Source organism: Halichoeres trimaculatus, unplaced genomic scaffold (genome assembly GCF_033239565.1).
Source record: "Halichoeres trimaculatus isolate MK-OKI-2021-1 unplaced genomic scaffold, fHalTri1.1 fHalTri1_scaffold_5, whole genome shotgun sequence".
NCBI lineage: Eukaryota > Metazoa > Chordata > Actinopteri > Labriformes > Labridae > Halichoeres > Halichoeres trimaculatus.
Window position 1 is genome coordinate 38,738,757 of NW_027437183.1, and position 18,008 is coordinate 38,756,764.

At 40.7% G+C, this 18,008-nt stretch overlaps 1 protein-coding gene across 1 annotated transcript in view; it reads left to right on the forward strand.

The window, feature by feature from the left end:
* araf (A-Raf proto-oncogene, serine/threonine kinase) overlaps positions 1–18,008 on the forward strand; it is a 37,408-nt gene that overhangs the window by 1,758 nt on the left and 17,642 nt on the right. Inside the window, exons 2-11 of the mRNA XM_074669917.1 lie at positions 1,265–1,464; positions 4,333–4,436; positions 8,745–8,847; positions 8,935–9,089; positions 16,413–16,511; positions 16,603–16,747; positions 16,958–16,985; positions 17,104–17,234; positions 17,315–17,520; positions 17,702–17,878. Of these exons, the coding sequence (XP_074526018.1) occupies positions 1,354–1,464; positions 4,333–4,436; positions 8,745–8,847; positions 8,935–9,089; positions 16,413–16,511; positions 16,603–16,747; positions 16,958–16,985; positions 17,104–17,234; positions 17,315–17,520; positions 17,702–17,878 (1,259 nt within the window). The 5' untranslated portion in view covers positions 1,265–1,353. The remainder of the gene's footprint in view (positions 1–1,264; positions 1,465–4,332; positions 4,437–8,744; positions 8,848–8,934; positions 9,090–16,412; positions 16,512–16,602; positions 16,748–16,957; positions 16,986–17,103; positions 17,235–17,314; positions 17,521–17,701; positions 17,879–18,008) is intronic.

Below are 18,008 nucleotides of genomic sequence, written 5' to 3' on the forward strand. Positions count from 1 at the left end.
AAGTTTTATATATGTGGTGTGTTGAAAATCAGGTAACTTATGTGCACTTATTGCTGTTTCCTAAACTAATCTGCCTCTGCTGATACTGTTGTTATCCTGGTTTTGTCACCTTGGGGTCCTCGACAAAGAAATGTGGGAAACTGATCAATAATTTTCTATTTCCATGGCTTATATCAAATTTCACCCATAAAGTTATATGTATTTTTACAATAATGGCTGGAATATACAAGGGAGTCCTGCCCTCACTATGGGAAGCCTGGAAAATGGTTTTTAACCTCTTAAGTTTAAAAAAATATGCACGTGCCTCTTTTTTTCTAACTCCTGGACACGACTTACAGGGGTTACGGTCACTTGTGTTTTTCCCTTTGTGCTTATCACAGTTCACAGCCTATTTTTTGTGTTGGTGGGCAGCGTTAACCTCTTACAGTTTGCATGTATGTCCTGTTTAAGCAGAACGGTGATTCTTGTAATGCGAGACCTGTTGCTGTTTGTGTTCAGCTGTCAGCATTTTTTGTTGCTTTTGGCATCGTCTTTTCCATAAAAATAAGGGCAGCTCTGAGCACAGAGCTGCACTTCCTTCCACCACTTTCATTTTAGGTCTTTGTAGGGATGGGTACCGAATTAGGTACTTTTTTACCGACCAATTTATGTCAAAATTACCGGATACCGATTCATGTAAAGTCAAAAGGTATCATGTATAGGTACCTAAATGTGACCGTGAAGGAGAGGAAGAATGGGCAATTTTCCATGCTGGACATGAACACAGCATTGAAAGGTTACATATTGAAGAATAAATTTGTTATATTGATAAATAAATATTTTATTACTTAACAAATTGATATTTTGTACAACATAAGCAAAAAAAAAGTACCTAAAGTTGGTACCGTTGAGGACTGGTACCGATTGCCAGGTACCGGGTATCAGTATTGTATTGTTGCAAATGTGGAAGGTACCCATCCCTAGGTCTTTCCCTCCTGTAACCCAGCACCCTTTAACCCTCCACACTGGCAGTGATCAGTTGATGAGTAAAGTTTAAAATCCCTGCTGGGTAAAGCGCATCAATGTATGGGACATGGTACAAAATGCTTGATTTTATATCAAGCATCAATCCATCACTGCACAAATAACTGCTGTTAAAGGATCCAGCTTTTTGGTCTCACACAGGTTGTTAGTATTTGGGTCCCTGCTCTAGCAGCCTGTGGAGGGGCTGTTTCTCTCTTGACATTCATTTCTTTTTTGTATTTATTGGTTTCTTGTCTTGCAGGTTGTGAATAAAGATCTTACTGTGCATGAAGCTCTCCCGAGGTTGTAGTGTCTGATTGCTGCATCCCCCTGCTCATCTTGCCGCTCATCATGTCCTCCACCTCCTCCTCGTACTCCTCCTCAGGAGAAACTAGTCCGGAGGATGTACCCCGAGGGGGGGGCACAATCCGAGTCTACCTCCCAAACAAACAGAGGACAGTGGTAAGATGTTCAACCCTCTATCTGGTCTTTATCAGTGACACTTAGGCTTTTGTAATGAAATCCTTTTTAACTTAAGAGCTCATATAAAAACCAGCATGCTGTAACTATGACCGTGTGTGACATCTGTGTTGCTTCCCTCATGAAAGAGTTTTACCAGCTCTTTTTGGTGTAGGTGAAAATTTTCCACACAGTTCTTTCCCAGCATATCGCTGAATAAGCTCGTCAACAGTTGGTGTCAGGCTCACAGATGGTGCCTGCCAACATCTTTTTTTCATGTGGGGCTGGTCCATTCTGGCAAAAATTAAAATCACGATTAACTGAACCTTCTACCTTGATTTGGGTTAATTCACCATTCTCCCATTCTCAACTCTGTAATTTTGAAACAATTCACTGAAATGAACAACTAAAGGTTATTTATTGAAGCGATGGACCTGAAAACGTATCAATGAGAACTGAAAGGTTTTGGGGGGAAAAATCCAATTTAGAGCGAGAATAACAAGGAGGGGATAATGGAAATAATTGGCATGGCAGTTTAACATCAGTTAGAAGCTCTGACCGTGGGTTCTGATTATTTTTTTGCTGAATCTCTCAGCTCTACTTTGATGAGAAGTCAACATCTTGTTTTCATATTGTGAGAAATAAGCAGTCTTGTGCTCAATTGTATCTAAGCTGTACTGCCATAAGTATGTAGAGTACAAATTATGATCTTACTCTTTCTAATGTTGTGTCTGTGTGCAAAGACAATCATCATGCAAACGTCAGTATAGCTGCATGCACCTCCTATGCCTTCAAAGGTTTGATTTGGCTAATATCAATATTTGTTATTACATACTAGGGCTGTCAGTAAACCAGAGTTGAAACTCCCATTTTATTATTACATTCAGAGCATAGCTGATAAGGTGTTTATTACCCTACTTTATTACGCACCACATGGCTATATTAAACACTTAATTCAGGTTAACGACAAAGGTCATTAATTCAGAAAAAAAGTAATGCTTGCGAAAAAACATTGCTTTCTGATAGCATCTACAACAAGAGGAGTTGAAACAGTGCAGGAGTTCGGAAGAGATTTTAAAATACAGAAGTAGGCTGTGGAGCAAAAAACTGAAGCAAGTAAAGTGAAGAAAATAGGAAGCAACTATAAACCACAACACAGCTATACACACAGATATAGCACAACTATACACACAACTATACACACAACTATACACACAACTATACACACAACTATACATACAACTCTTCACAGTGTAGGCTTTGGCCATTATGGGGCTGAGTGAAAGAAAAACCCTAACTGCCTTTAAAAGTTACAAAGGAGTGGACCTTATACAGGTACTACTCTATTATCTGCATCTGTTGAGAATGCTAACTTAATAACTCTATAGCTTAGGCTTTTCTGTGGTTGAAGAAGTTATTTTTAAAGAGGGCTATATTGTGTGCTTTCCAATTTTTTAATCATATATAAAAGTAACTATGTTGGATGTTCATACTAAATGTGTACTGACTTTCAAACTGCTCCATATTCATCCCTGACAGAACACAGCACCAGATTTTCATTAGACTTGCTAAATTAATTAGATCATAAGAATCTGGTTCAGGCCATGTTGGAGGATCAAGCTTCAAACACCAAGGTCTACCCATAGCTCTGTCCCCCACAGGCCTCCAGAAGGCTGACCATTCAGAGGGAATGGGGTCTACCCATGTGCAGAATTTATCTGAGATTAAGCTCATTTTCTTAGAAAATATTACCAACAATAAACACCAGCTCTACCACACTTAACCCCTCACTTAGTTCTCGAAATGTAAGATGGTATTATCATGAATTACTGTTTGTGGCTTTGGAGATATTTTTGTCTGCCATTGAAATTGATGTTCTGTTTAGGAACTGGTGTCTGGTTTTTTATTGTCCTGCATTTAATGCTCCTATCAAAGGTGCATTATGACTGATGGCAAATCGAAAACGACACTGGCTGTCAGTAACACTTCTTAGTCCAAGAGGATTCAATGTGGGCTTGTTTTATAAAAAGACTAGAAACCTTCTGCAGTAAAAGCAAAGAAAGGCCCTGGTTTTTATTTGAGAATTTGTTGTGCTCAAATTTTTTTACACTTTATCATGTGTCCAAAACTTCGCATTAGTTCTTATCCCCTTCCATCCCAACGAGCTGTCAGAAAGAGAACAGAAGACAGGCTGAATGATGTGTGCAAATTATCAAACAAAAACATTCAATCATTCACACATCCTGATCTGATAATGATATCAGATATTGGTCCGCTATCAGCAATAAAAGGAGTTACCAGATTACATTGTCCAGCATCTAAAATTTCTGATATGAGCACTCTGATACAAGCTGTCCATTTCAAACCCCGCTCCAGAACTCCAATCTAGCAGTGTGCAGATCCACCTGGCAGAGCCCACACAATCACAACAACAGCATGTGCTAAGGTGCTAACAGAGCAGTCGGGGTAGGAGTGAGGCTTTGTTTTCCATAAAGTGTGTAAAACACGTAGCAGCTGAGTGCAAAACTTGTCATGCAGAAGTTTTCCTGTGGTGGTACAGAATCAGGGGAGTTTAATACAACCAACTTTGCCATGGAGTTTGAGTAATAATATTAGATCACATGCTACAAAATAAGTCAATAAAGTGTGTATGATTCCTGCTGATATGGACTCATATGGATCAATATCGGCCAATACTTAATGATTTGAAATCTTGACTGTCACAACATCCATTATCAACCATGTCAACAGAACTCAGTGTCAGCAGACAGTGCTCACAGTACAGTACTCTTCCTTGTTCCTGGTTATGTATCAAGCCACTGACTTTTAAGTTACAGACACATTTGTTTACATCCTTTTCTCTGTTGGCAGGTGAATGTTCGCCAAGGACAGACTGTGCATGAAAGTTTAGATAAAGCCCTTAAAGTGAGAGGGCTGAGCCAAGAGTGCTGTGCTGTATTTCGCCTTCTGGAAGGGTAAGATTGCTTCATGGTTTGCATTCCTCATCTGCAGATAAACATACAACAGCAAACAATTGAAACAAGTTTAAGATATGTTAGCATGCGTGTCAACTTTTCTCCAACAGTAGTGTCATTTATAACGGCACATGGGTTGCACAACTGAGCGTGGATCTACCAAGTAGATTGACAACATCTCAGAGCAGTCAGAAATCAAGAGATCAATCAGACAGCTTTATGTCTTTGTTGTGTGTTGTGTTTCATGTGATGCCTAAACTATTTAGGAAAGTTAGTGTTTTTAATACCAAACCCTGCATCATTTTATTTCCCAATCTGTTATATTGTTTTTTAATGTTGTTTACGTTGTCATGTTATGCATGTGCAAGGCAATAATAAGAATAATACAAGGGTCTGCAACCTGTGGCTCTTTGGCTCTTTTGCAGTGGTTCCTTGGAGCTTTAAAAATATTTTTGAAATGAAGAATTTTTATTTTTCTTACAGAGGGTGTTGATGATAAAAGTAATTGAAACTAAATGTATGATGATTTAACATTTTGTTGAACTAAATATTCATCACATCTGTTAATAAAGCCTGCCACCACTCTACTTCACCTCACCCAGAACTGGAATCTGCAACCTTTACTTTCATTGGAGCCATTTTGCCTCAGCTCACTTGGATTGAAGTCATTCTGGAGCCACAAAATCTACTCTGGCTTTACACCGAGAAATAAGAGTGTATAAAATTTTATAAATAGTAAATATCTAGTGAGTAATAATCTAAACCAGAAGATTTTTGGAAGAAATAAAATTGTACGCATGATGTTTTAGTTTTTGGTTTTTATTAAATTCACAAAGTTTATTTAAAAAATGCAAACATTTTAGAAATTTCAAAAATTTCACACAAAAAGAAATTTAATGCATGTGCAAAAAAATATCATTTTTTGCAAGAATACTTAAATATGATAACATGTATTGATATTATGGCTCAACTTATCAATTTTTTGTTGTTTGCTTATGTTTTGCCACATAGCGTGTGTATTAAGTAGAGCCCGATATGGGATTTTTGGGGCTGCTGCCGATACCGATAATGGGGACAAAAAAAGCTGATATCCAATATATCAGCCTTTATCCAATATATCGGCTGATATATACAATAAATTTATTTGAATACAAAGGATATAAACTGTATATAAACAAAAATTATTATAATACCCATACGTTTCAAGACAGACAGAACACTATTAAATTAAAACAAGGAACTTTAATTAAAAAACTGTCAACATAAGAACTGTAGTTTAAACCAATGATAAATAAGAACAAGCTGTAAACACAATAATAAATTAAGAAGTCAAACTGTAAACACCTTAAATAAATAAGTCAAACTTTAAACAGTAAGTAGAAAAAAAGTCAAACTGTAAACACACAATGAGCAACTTATACTACGTTAAAACGCCGAATTATAGTCTTACATTAGATAATGGTGGGCATGTGAATTAACAGTAGCATTTATCTCCGTTTATTTCACAAAAAAAGCAACTAACACAACGTTAAAACGCTGTATTATACTCTTACATTAGATAATGGTGGATTAGGGCTGGACAATTAATTGGATTTTAATCGTGATTTCAATTTTGCCATCTGACAATCATAAAAACAATATAATCAAAAAAAAACCAATAATATGCCACACAGTGTAGATGTATGCAAGTTCCTGTGCTTCATAGCTCTTCTGTGTTCCATGTGCAGCCACAGCGAGTGTGTGTGACTTATGTGTATCAGTAATACTGTATGTGCCACTTGCTGGTTCTTTAAAGTTGTGTTTAAATCAGTACTGAAGTTTTTGAATAAATGAATAATTGTGTATATTAATTATGATTTCAATATCACTTAAAATAATCGGGATTCTTATTTTTACCATAATCGCCCAGCCCTATGGTGGATGTGTGAATTTACTGTTAAATACATCTTTGTTTATTTCACAAAGGTGCAACTTACACGACGTTAAATATTGTTACACACTCTTTGAAATTTACGTGAAAAAAACCTTGAATGCTCTCCTAGGCATGTCTGAACAGTGTGTTTTTGTCATGGAGCACTAAAGTGTAGGGTTACATTGTTTTGCAAAGTCACAGCTTACCATGGAGCAAATCATTCTGTTGCCGCCCTCTTCTGTAGCTGACTGAGTGTGAGTGGGGGAGAGGAGGGCCCGCAAAGCATGGTCTGCTTGTGAGGGGGAGGGGCCGGGCACTCAGGCAGCCCAAGACTCAGACACACAGGAGCAGGAGCGACAGAATCTCGGCGAAGCAACATTTTTTTTAATTAGCTACATTTTGGCCGATGTTGATTAGTCGGTGACAGGCTATAATCGGCCATCAGTCGGGCTCTAGTATTCAGCTGGCATGTTGGCTGTTAAATGATTCCATCGACACAGAATTAAAATCTGTAGGTTAGTCTTTCTGCAGATTTAGTTATCTTCCCAGGGCTGTAAAACTTGAGGTTAGCCACAGGTGCATGGAAAGTTGGTGGGCTGTTGATGTTGGAAACCATCAATTTTTTCTAATCCATTCACACCCATCCACACACCACTGAACAACAGTGGGAGCAATTTGGGGCTCAGGGTCTTGCACAAGGACACTTCGGCATGTGACTGAAGGAGCTGGAATCAAACCCCCCGACCTTCCGATTGAGAGGCGACTTCCACTGAGCCACAGCCGCCCCTTCAGTAACTTTGTCTTCAGCTCTCTCGTTTTGATGCACTGGACAGATGTCCTTGTATAGGTGAATTGGGGCGTGGTGGTATGCTGATTGCAGATTGCGGGCACGCGCTCGTCAATTTAGAATTATTCTGATTCACTAATATACACAAGGTGAGAAGAACGAAATGGGCTGGTACGCATGTGTCATGAATCTGAAGGTGATTTTTCTGATTATGTGCGCACAGTAAGAACACTTCTACGCAAATATTAGTGAATGAGGCCCAGTGTCTTTAATCATCAGCACCCTCTGTAAGAAAAATAAAAACTCCTTTATTACAATAATATTTTTTTTAAAGCTACAAGGAGCCACTGCAAAGGAGTCAAAGAGCTGCAAGAGGGAAGACCCTTGTCCTACAACATCAACAGCCCACCAACTTTCCATGCACTTATGGCTAAACTCAAGTTTTACAGCCCTGTAAGATAACTAAATCTATAAAACGGCAAATCTGGGAAACATAGAGATTTTTATTCTGTGTGGATGGATTCATTTAACTGCTTAATATGCTTGCTTGATATGTGGCAAGACATTACCAAACAACAAAAATGCAGTAACTCTAGCTATAATTTTGCTAAATATTTTATCGTTAATATGAAGTGTGCAACAAGCAACAAGCTCTGGCTGACAAAAGTTCTGTACTTGGTCGTCATAGCGAAAACTCAAAAACCATCCACCCCTCTCTCTCTTAGTTGGTTTGACCCAAAGACGCTGCAGGACACCTCAGAGACAGAGACAGATAACTGTACTGCACTTGTTGATGAAGGGTTTATCAGGGCCTTAGCTTTTTTATTTTTTTTCGCTATTTTTTTTCAGGTGTTGACACATGTCATGAGTTGAACTCTTGCACTGGTTTAAAAAGTTGATTTCATCCTGTGGTTGCCCTGATCTCTCTATCTAACCTATGGTCTGACATGCTCCAACATAGCATCCTCTCCAATAAGGAGAGTTTAAAGCAGTGTGAATCTTTTAAGACAAAGGCTGACTCTAAAACAGTGAAACTCTTGTCGTTTTGAAGTTCTGTTCATCTTCGGTGCGTGATGCGCATACGCACTGTGCATGTATGAGACCGCGGTCTCTGTTCAGAACAGGAGAGAGTGAAGGTGGAGGAGACTGACTGAGCCAGTGAAAGAGAGGACAAATTCAAACCGCAATGTCTTGTACAGTGCCTGTGATAGAGGACGCATTAGGACGTATGTACTCGCACTAACGCAACCACTTTAAATTTTTACTTGTACAGGCTGAAAAAAAGGTCGCACATGCGACCATTTTGGTTAGCGTCTCGAGACCTGGAAGGTAAAGTAGATTTCATGGCCCCCCAATGACTTAAATCTGTGTGGGATGAGGCAAAATGGCTCCTTAGACAGTAAAGGTTGCAGACCCTTGAGAGTAATTTAATAAAGTAACTTTTCCTCTACATCATACACTGTTGTTGTTTGAGGATCACATAAGATCAAGTTAAGAGTCATAAGAAAGTCTGAACCTTTTTAGTTTCTGGGGCTCTTTTAAGCTACAAAAAGGAAAAAGCATCTCCATCCTGATAGTTTTTCCCTTTCTGCTCTCTCTTCCTCCCCAGCCGTAAAAGACTGACTGACTGGGACACAGACATCACTCCTCTGGTTGGAGAGGAGCTTTTGGTTGAGGTCCTCGATGATATTCCCCTCACCATGCACAACTTTGTGAGTAGCAGCCAAACATGTACAGCCTGGATGATGGTGACTGTTGAATAACGGAGCCAATATTTAGTCTGCTTTCCATTTGTGCAGGTACGGAAAACCTTCTTCAAACTGGCTTACTGTGATTTCTGCCACAAGTTTCTTTTTAACGGATTCAGATGTCAGACATGTGGCTACAAGTTTCACCAGCACTGCAGCAGCAAGGTCCCGACTGTTTGTGTGGACATGGATACAGTCAGCAAAAGGTGAGTTGGAAAAAGTTGTCTGTACTATAAAAGGCTTCCAACTTCCTGTCTTAATCTTTTCTGATTGGTCATTTAATGAAATGTTGTCTTTGCTTGTAATCCAGCCACCTGCTAGACGTGTTGAGAGCTATCACCACAGTGCTACAATGCTTTATTACTTGTTTAGTAAGGACAGAGGATGGACGCAATGTCGTAGCACATCATGGATTTTTGTGTTGCATGAGTAATCAAGTCTCAATCGCGATTTTGAGAGCATACAGTTATGCAATCTCACAAAATGCTGCCATTTACAATTTGAATAACTAAACATGCAGCTGCTTGCTGTTGTTCAACTTCAGTTTAAAGCATAGCATGCACGTAATGTAAAATCACCATCTAATCAGTCACGAGCGGATTGACAGGCAGGAAGCAGTTTACAAAGGAGATAAGACTGATTTATCCACAACATCAAACTTTTACAGTTTTGTCATATACTAAAATTCTGTGGCGGTAAGGAGCGCCCATTTGTGCATTTGCACAGTGTGTGTGTGCGTGTGTGTGTTCTATGATCCTAAAGAAAAATAGCCAGGAGCCAGACTCAATGTTAATCTTTTAATCAATAAATGAAACCCCTGCGCAGCCCGTGCGTATTCCCTGTTCCAAAATAAATCACAACCAAAATAAAACAATAATCTCAATGTTCATAAAACCAAAATCATGAAAAAGTTCCCAACTAATGAAAAAATACAAGCTGTCCTTCTTCACACTATTTTAAACGGTTCTTTAATCCTGTTTTTCCGGTCCGTTTCCCGAAAGTCTGTAACACAAAACAACTGGAAACGAAAGATAAATGAAGAAAAAAGGTCGCCAAAAACAGGCATGTGAAAACCAGGGTACCGGCGCCCGCTTAGATCCTGGCGCTGACAGTCCTGTACGAAGCCATCCACGGAAGGATCCAGCGGGAGACAGTTTGATAAGAAAAGTAACCTGCACCCCCGGTATAAACCTCAAATTGTTGCTGAAAAAAGTTAGCCTGGAGCCCTGGTGTCATCTCATTCAGATGAAGCTAGAAATGATTACATGCTAGGCTAGGCTACATCTGTGCCACAGACCACACTTCACTTCACTATTTTTGTTATTACTGCACATTTTTTGGAACTCACCAGAACAATCTACCACCTCTGCGACACAATTTTTTGTTGTTGATCACGGTAGCTGAAAAGGCGGACATTAAAAATAACAGGATGAGCCCGAACACAATTAATGAGCTTTTCTGTATCCAAGACGGAACTAGGAACTGAAGTTACATGTGTTGTTCCTTAGGGCCCACTCGGTCGAAGGACATCTCTACTCTGATTGGTTGCCACCGTTTGCCGCTGAACTGTGTCATAGCTAATTACCATAAAGTTGACCGAGGCTCAACTTCTCACCTGGTGCCTCTTTTGACGCTTTAGCCGCTCAGGACATTTTGGCTGCTCAGGACGCGGGGCTCTCATTGAAAATGAATGAACTTCTGGCGTGCTGGCCACTTTTGCCTCTTTTGGTGTGAAGGCACAGTTAGTGATGACGAGGGCAGCTGAATTCTGGACCAGTTGGATTTTATGGAGTGACTTTTGGGGGAGACCGAAGAGGAGGGAGTTACAGTTCTAAACGGGAGGTGACGAGGCTGTGGACGAGAATGGAGGTGCTGTGAGGAGTGAGGGAGGGGCGGAGACGGTTAATATTACGAAGGTGAAAGTAAGCAGATTGGGTGATACTACTGATGTGAGCCTGAAAGGAAAGTGTGATGTCGAGGATGGCACCTAGACTCTTAACCTGAGGGGATGGGAAAACTGGGGAGTTGTCAATGGAGAGAGAGAAGCTGTCAACTTTGGAGAGTGTGAATCTGGTGCCAATGAGAAGGGGTTCAGTTTTTTTAGTTTCAGGAAACTGGAAGTGAACCAGGACTTGATACTGTCTGAACAGAGTTCTGGAGTTTCCTTCGTTGGAGCTGATAAGACTGGAGTAATATTGAGTTGCTAGGTGCCGCCCTGTTGGCTATGGCTGCCTTTTGCAGCAGCTCTCTCGTCTTTGTCTGTTTCATGTAATTTTTTGTCTCTTTTTCGTAGTCTTTGTATTTGGAGTGGATCATTATTTTATATGGTTCATTGTTGGTCATGGACACCAAACTTTTCGTGTCTTCAGTGATATTTTTACTACTTTTCTCCTGTGTTTGTCTGGAGATCCTACATGTAACCATGGCTGCATTGTTACCACATGAACTCAGCTGTTAGCAGCCTGTAGCATGTCAATGCTAACTGGTCTACTAAGGGGGTGAGGATTGGGCAGTACACAGTGGCAACCATAGTGGGAGATGGACCAGGCAACTGAAAAACGAGCTAACTGGTCTACTAAGGGTGTGAGGATGACGTGCTGGTTCTCAGGTGTGAGCAAAGAAGTGACAACGTGGACCTGTCGTTCCATCCATTTCCATCCAGGATCCAGGAAACAGAGACTGAACAGGCTGCTGAAGAAGCTCAGTCCTGGACCCTGTGGAGGTGGAGACTGGCTGAACTGGACAATGATGGACAAGTTGTCATCATCCACTTTCTTATGGACCTTTTTGCACTTTCTATACACTTTCTTACTTTTCTTGATTGCTGCTGTGACTTCAGTTTCGTATTACTTGTTACAATGGCAATAAAGTTCTATTCTATTCTATTCTAATATTGTAATTTGGTGAGAGCTATGGAGTCCTTGTAATGATGTAGATCAGGGGTCACCAACGCGGTGACTGGGGGCACCTGGGCGCCTGCAAGAACTACATAAGGTGCCCGCGAGACATGTTCCAAATAACAGCACTGGTCACAATAGAGCTGCTTCCTACCATTGTTGTTGTGTAATTCATTAATAATAATTGAAATAATTAACATTGACCTGTGAGCAGTCTCTTCACATAGTATTACCACTTCTTCTATGATTAGTGTTATTGAAAAGTAATCTGTGTGATTTTGTTCGGGACATCCGTTTCAGACAAGTAGCCCTTCGTGCCACTCATTTCCCGTGAGGTAGCCCTCAGTCTCCGAAGGATTGGTGACCCCTGATGTAGATGGTTGTGGTACATGTCTTTAAGACCTTTTTTTTTTTTGGAGTCTCTCTAATTGTCGGCTCTTGACTTTCATAGCCCAGGGCTCAGAGGTGAACCAGGGGGCAGATGAGGTGAAGGAGACACTGTAGCGAGGGAGTCAAGTATGGTTTGTAGGCTGTTGTTACAGAGTTTGACCAGGGGGGTAGGAGAGAAAGTCTGGGGTAGGAATACTGTCAATTTTAGAGCAGAGGGTATCGGAGTTCATGTCCTCTCTGGAAAGAGATGTGACAGGGAAGCTTGATGGAGGAGAGAGTGAGTGCGGTCTTGAATGTGAGGAGGAAATGGTCAGTAACAGGGAGCTCATCTGCTGTGCAGTTTGATGGTGTGAGGCCAGAATGGCAGATTGAGTCCAGTTAATGTCCTTTTTTGTGGGTTGGGAAGTCAGTGAACTGCTGAAAACCAAAGCTGTCCAGGCAAGAAGAAAAATCTCTGGTGAGGAGTAGATTAATATTGTCCATGTGTATATTAAAGTCTCCAACCAGAATGATGTTGGGCAAGAGGGTGGTTAGATGAGTCAGCAGGGTAGAAATGTCATTTATAAAGTCACTGTGTGGTTTGGGTGGGCAGTACACAGTGGCAACAATAGTGGGAGATGGACCAGGCAACTGAAAAACAAGGAACTCAAATGAACTGAGTGGAGGTACTGAAACAGGCAGGACTTTCCACTTCTCGCAGTGAAGTATCGCGAGACCCCCACCACGGCTGTTGCCACGGGGATGACAGAGGTAAACATACCCTGGAGGACTGGAGTCGTTTAACTGAGAAAAGTTTTTCCAGGTTTCTGTTGAACAAAGAAAGTCCATCTTACGGCAGTGAGGAGATCCTGGATGAGATGACTCTTGCTCATGAGTGAGTGGATGTTGAGTTGACCGAAGATGACTGAGGTGTTGTCCTGTTTGACAGCAGTGTTAGTCAACTGAGCTAACGCTGTGATCAACTGTCTGGCCAGAAGTTTCAGGACAGGTGAGGTGGACCAAAAGGATTCTGTTGCTGAAGAGTTGTTGTGTTTGAAGTTCTTGCGGGACCCACAGTGGATGTATCTTCGCCGAGGAGGGAGAGTGATGTCTGGGTGTTGGAGAAGCACAGGTGGTGAGGGCTGGGGCAGGCACCAGCGTATCCAGAGGAGCTCAACAGCGGTGTACTGGTAAAGTCCTGCTACAGGATTATGGCAGGATGATAGTAATGTCCAGAAGAGAGCAGGCCTGAAGCACAGCAAGCTAATCCACATAATGACAGCAGCAGGGACATTGTAGAGAGTGCAAGGAGCAGTGATCAGACCTGGGGGGCTATTGTTTGCCGGTGTGAAGAAACAACAGTAAATGCAGGAGCAACAGTCAGTGCTTAAAACGAACTGTAGTAAAAGTCCACTTATTGTCCAGTCAGGCCTAAAAAATACATGAAAGGATTAAAAACATGTCAGGAAATTTGTTAGATATTTAAATTTTTAAGTTTTGCATGACTAGAGTCTTCTTACAAAAAATCATCCTAGTTGGAGTAGCACACCAAAAGTTATGGCCAAAAACAAAGCAAAAAATTACCTGAAAGGACAAAAAGGTTCTTAATTACCCCTGAGGGTTAATTAGAATCTTTTGGAGTTCCATAGTTTTGATCTAGAAATGGAGGTTAAGTTGTTTGGAGGCTGTTATAATAAGGATAATCTGAACAAGCGATCAGAAATCAGGGCCAATCACGTGGTTGCAGACTCAATCGGAATCAGACTTTACATCCAGATCAGGGATCATAGACATATTTACATAAATAGATTCATTCTCATTATTTTTTTAATCAGATTTCTAATATTTCAAAAGAAATGGGAAAAATAACAGCTTAGTATTTACCATCGTTATGTGGTGGTACAGAGTCAGACCGTCTCAACTCCACGCAAAAACAGCGCAGAGCATGACATCACTGTGCTGCAGTGACACCATTGGTTGAATGCTATAAAGTGGAGCAAAGCATGGCACGAGCTTGAAGCTGGGAGTGCGATGTACCATAGGAGAAGTATCAGATTGGGACTCAGTATCGGCAGATCCTCAAAACCAAATAACTTGGACTCGGGGGCAAAAACCCCTGGGACATCCCTGATGTAAACACTTCACCAGAGCAGTTTGTAACACAGGCGTGTGGATGTTAACCTGAAGGAGGATCAGCTGCTGATGATGTGAGCTTTACAGCTGTTAGCCAACCTCTGTAAACTTTGGGTTCTTGAAGATCCTTGATATGTCTCAAATCAGATTTTAAACATTTAATGCCTTCAAATGTCCTGAAGAGTCCCAGCCACCAGCATCAATAAGTACAGCGTAGAGTTTGGTCTGGTGCATTTAATTATTTGCCTCCAAGCTTTTTAAAGCTAAAAAGCAAATTAAGCAGAAAATAAACTTTAAATTCATATCAGCATCAAAACAACATTATTCATAAACAATCAATAGTCATATCTTATTTCTCGGCACTGACAGCTACAATTTTATGACTTATTAACTGTAAAATCCTCTTTGAGAATTTCTCCAGTATGATAGCAGAACCTGAACATTTCAACATTCCCTCTAAAAAACAAACAAACTAATTAATAAAATTTAGTACACTGGGTCAAATATAAACAAATGTGCCTGGCTTTGCTTACTTATGATGCCTTCTTTTTCCACATTTACCCGGAGACCTGCTCCAAATTCAACAATCAAAAGATGACAATGCTCACACACCACTCATTTAACCCATGCATTCTTATCAAAGCACTGCTTCTGACTATCAACACAAGTGGACAGCATACCATGCCAATCTGCCTGATGAGACTTGCTCTGCGGTGTATTAGCTTCGAGTGCAGCTGAGGCACCACCTCACAGTTATGCTAGCTCAGGGGCACTAGCTTTAATTCTGGAACATGTATAACACATGAAAGGATACTCATGACCACCTATAAGTCTCATTTTGCCCTCGTTAGAGGCCTGACATTTTAGGTCATTTTGACTACTATATGTCTGAATGCTGCATATCTACAATGTTTCTTCTCCCGCTCTGCGGATTTCCCTGCTGCTTTGACTGTGTGAAACATTTCTATCTGACTCCTGACATATGATGTTTGACGAAGACAGCTGAAGCTTTTATTTTGATAGCAAACATCATGGTTTACTCTCATCCTGTTTGGACTCATTTTGTGTTTAGGCAACATTTTCAGTCCAGCAGTACAAGTTAAGTTCTGTAAAATACCATTAAATTATCCCAGAGTATGGCATGCAGGTATTAGGGCTGACAATTTGGGAGAATAATCTAATTGCCTTTTTTGGACCAATGTTGCGATTTAGCATGTGATTTTTTAGGTGGGGGGTTACCTACTGCACAAGCATAAATCATTCTAAAGTTGGACCAACAGGACAAAGGAAACCGTCAACATATAAACAGTTCTGTCCTGTAAGCCAGGCCTACATGTTTTGATGAAATAAGATGAACGGGTGCATGAAGTGATGAGTATAACATATCTTTATTTAACTATTGCAATCAGGCTGATTGATGATTGATTTGACTCCAAGCCTTATAGGTATGTAATATGATTTTCATTTATTACATTAAACAAAATATGAGAAAGGAGCAAAGCACTGCAGAACAACAGACCTGGTATGAAGAATAATATGACTCCTCTCTTTTATGGCTTGCACACTAAATGGAGTTCAGAAATGTAAATAAGAGCAAACCTCTGGCTTAACCACTGAAATATGTCAACATGTGGAATGCACTTTTGTATAAATGAAAAGGAAACCCTTTGTCAACATAAATACGAATATTAAATGTATAAAAATCTCACTAATCTCCCATCGGGAACGAAACACAAGCTGAAGTGCAGAAATGTGAATAAACAATACTACCTCAAATCTGTTTTTGTTTTGAGTTGGATTAATTAGATTACACCAAATCCCCCAAAAAGTTTGACAGAGTGATGTCAAATTGTCAGCCTTTTATCAGCAGGAAAACTTCTGTTTGTACTTGGAAAAAAGGAAAACCTCTCTGTGCTTTTGTTGGTGCTGCAGGTTCCAAAGTGAAGTCTGTGTGGCTCAAACCAGCTTCAGAAACATGCTGGCGTAATCCAGTGATAAAGATTTACAAACGCTGCAGGGATGTGTCAGAATCATTACATTGAACTGTTGTAGTTTTTGCCTCACGAGTTAGGATGCTGAAAGTAGATGTTATTTGTGTTCTGATCCTTCCTTTCTGCTTTGGTTCTCAAGGTGTGATTCCACTACCTGTGCAGATGAATATCCACAAATACTACTGCCGGATAATTCCCCATCACAGAGCAGCCTAGCCTTAACCCCTGAGCCTTCTGGGTAACCACCTTTTTAAAAAGTGGCTATGTTGTAACAAAGAGATATTAGGTTGTTCAGGGCATCATAAAAGCACTTTTGACTGATTTTGTAGGATGGACCTGCTGTCCCCGACTTCGGCCTTCCGTTTCCCCATGCCAGCTGGAGACGGGCAGTCTTTACAGAGGCATCGCTCCACCTCCACTCCTAACGTTCACATGGTCAGCACAGTGGGCCCTGCTGGTGTTAGCATCATAGAGGTCAGAGCTGCCTCTATTACTGTGTTTGGGTTTTTTTTCTGTTGATTTAAAGCTGAAACTTAAACTTCTGTTAGATGATCATTTTCATAACTTTGATAGTGAGTTCAAACTTCTGTTTCAGTCACTCCTTCACACAAAAATGCTGTTCTCCCACATATGTACTTAAAAATGTATAAGATATGTATTTATGAAGCATCTGTGCATTTTCAGGAGGCAATAAAATTCAACAATACAATGGGTAAGTTTGTCTTATTACGTAGTCATTTCCTTGTTTCAAAATCTGTGCTCATTGAAACAAAGTATGTACCATTGTCAACTTTTATGTTGTGGCTTATCTCGCCGTCCTGTTCACCCAGGCCCAGAGCCCTCACCGAAGCCCTCCACCAGCCCACCGTCCTCCCTCGGTTCTCCAGGGAGGAAACCCCCCAAGTCACCATCAGAGCACAAGGAGCGCAAACCCTCCTCATCCGATGATAAAAAGAAAGTGGTACGAGACTTTTACACCATTTGAAACAAACACTTTAATTCCTTAAATATAAAGTTATTCCATTAAAACATCTGTTTCAGCACATACAGAGGGGATACAGAGACTCAAGTTACTACTGGGAGGTCCACTCACGAGAAGTCAGCATTCAGAAAAGGATAGGGGCTGGTTCTTTTGGGACTGTTTTCAAGGGCAAGTGGCATGGGGACGTGGCAATCAAAATCCTCAAGGTTACAGAGCCGACACCTGAGCAGCTCCAGGCCTTCAAGAATGAAATGCAGGTTTTACGGTGAGAGAGACTTTTGTTTCTTAATCCCTTAGATTCTGTAGTTCATTAAAAGGAGGCAGGAAAATGACTCTAAAATGTCAGTTACTTTATGATCAGCAAATAAGGTTTAAAACAACACAGGTGTCTCTTAGAGCACTGCCTCTTCAAAATCTGACACCAACACTCTCCATGTTCTCTGCAGGAAGACCCGCCATGTCAACATCCTGCTGTTCATGGGCTACATGACTAAGCCCAACTTTGCCATCATTACACAGTGGTGTGAGGGCAGCAGCCTTTACCGCCATCTGCATGTCACAGAAACCAAGTTTGACACCATGCGGCGTATTGATGTGGCCCGACAGACGGCACAGGGCATGGAGTAAGACCTCAGGCTTCATTTCTTCTCCCTTTCTAAAACTAAAACCCTGTTACCAACTGTTATATAATTAAGGCCTGAACCACACGTATATAGATATATTCCTAAACGCACATTTTCCTGTCTGATTGGG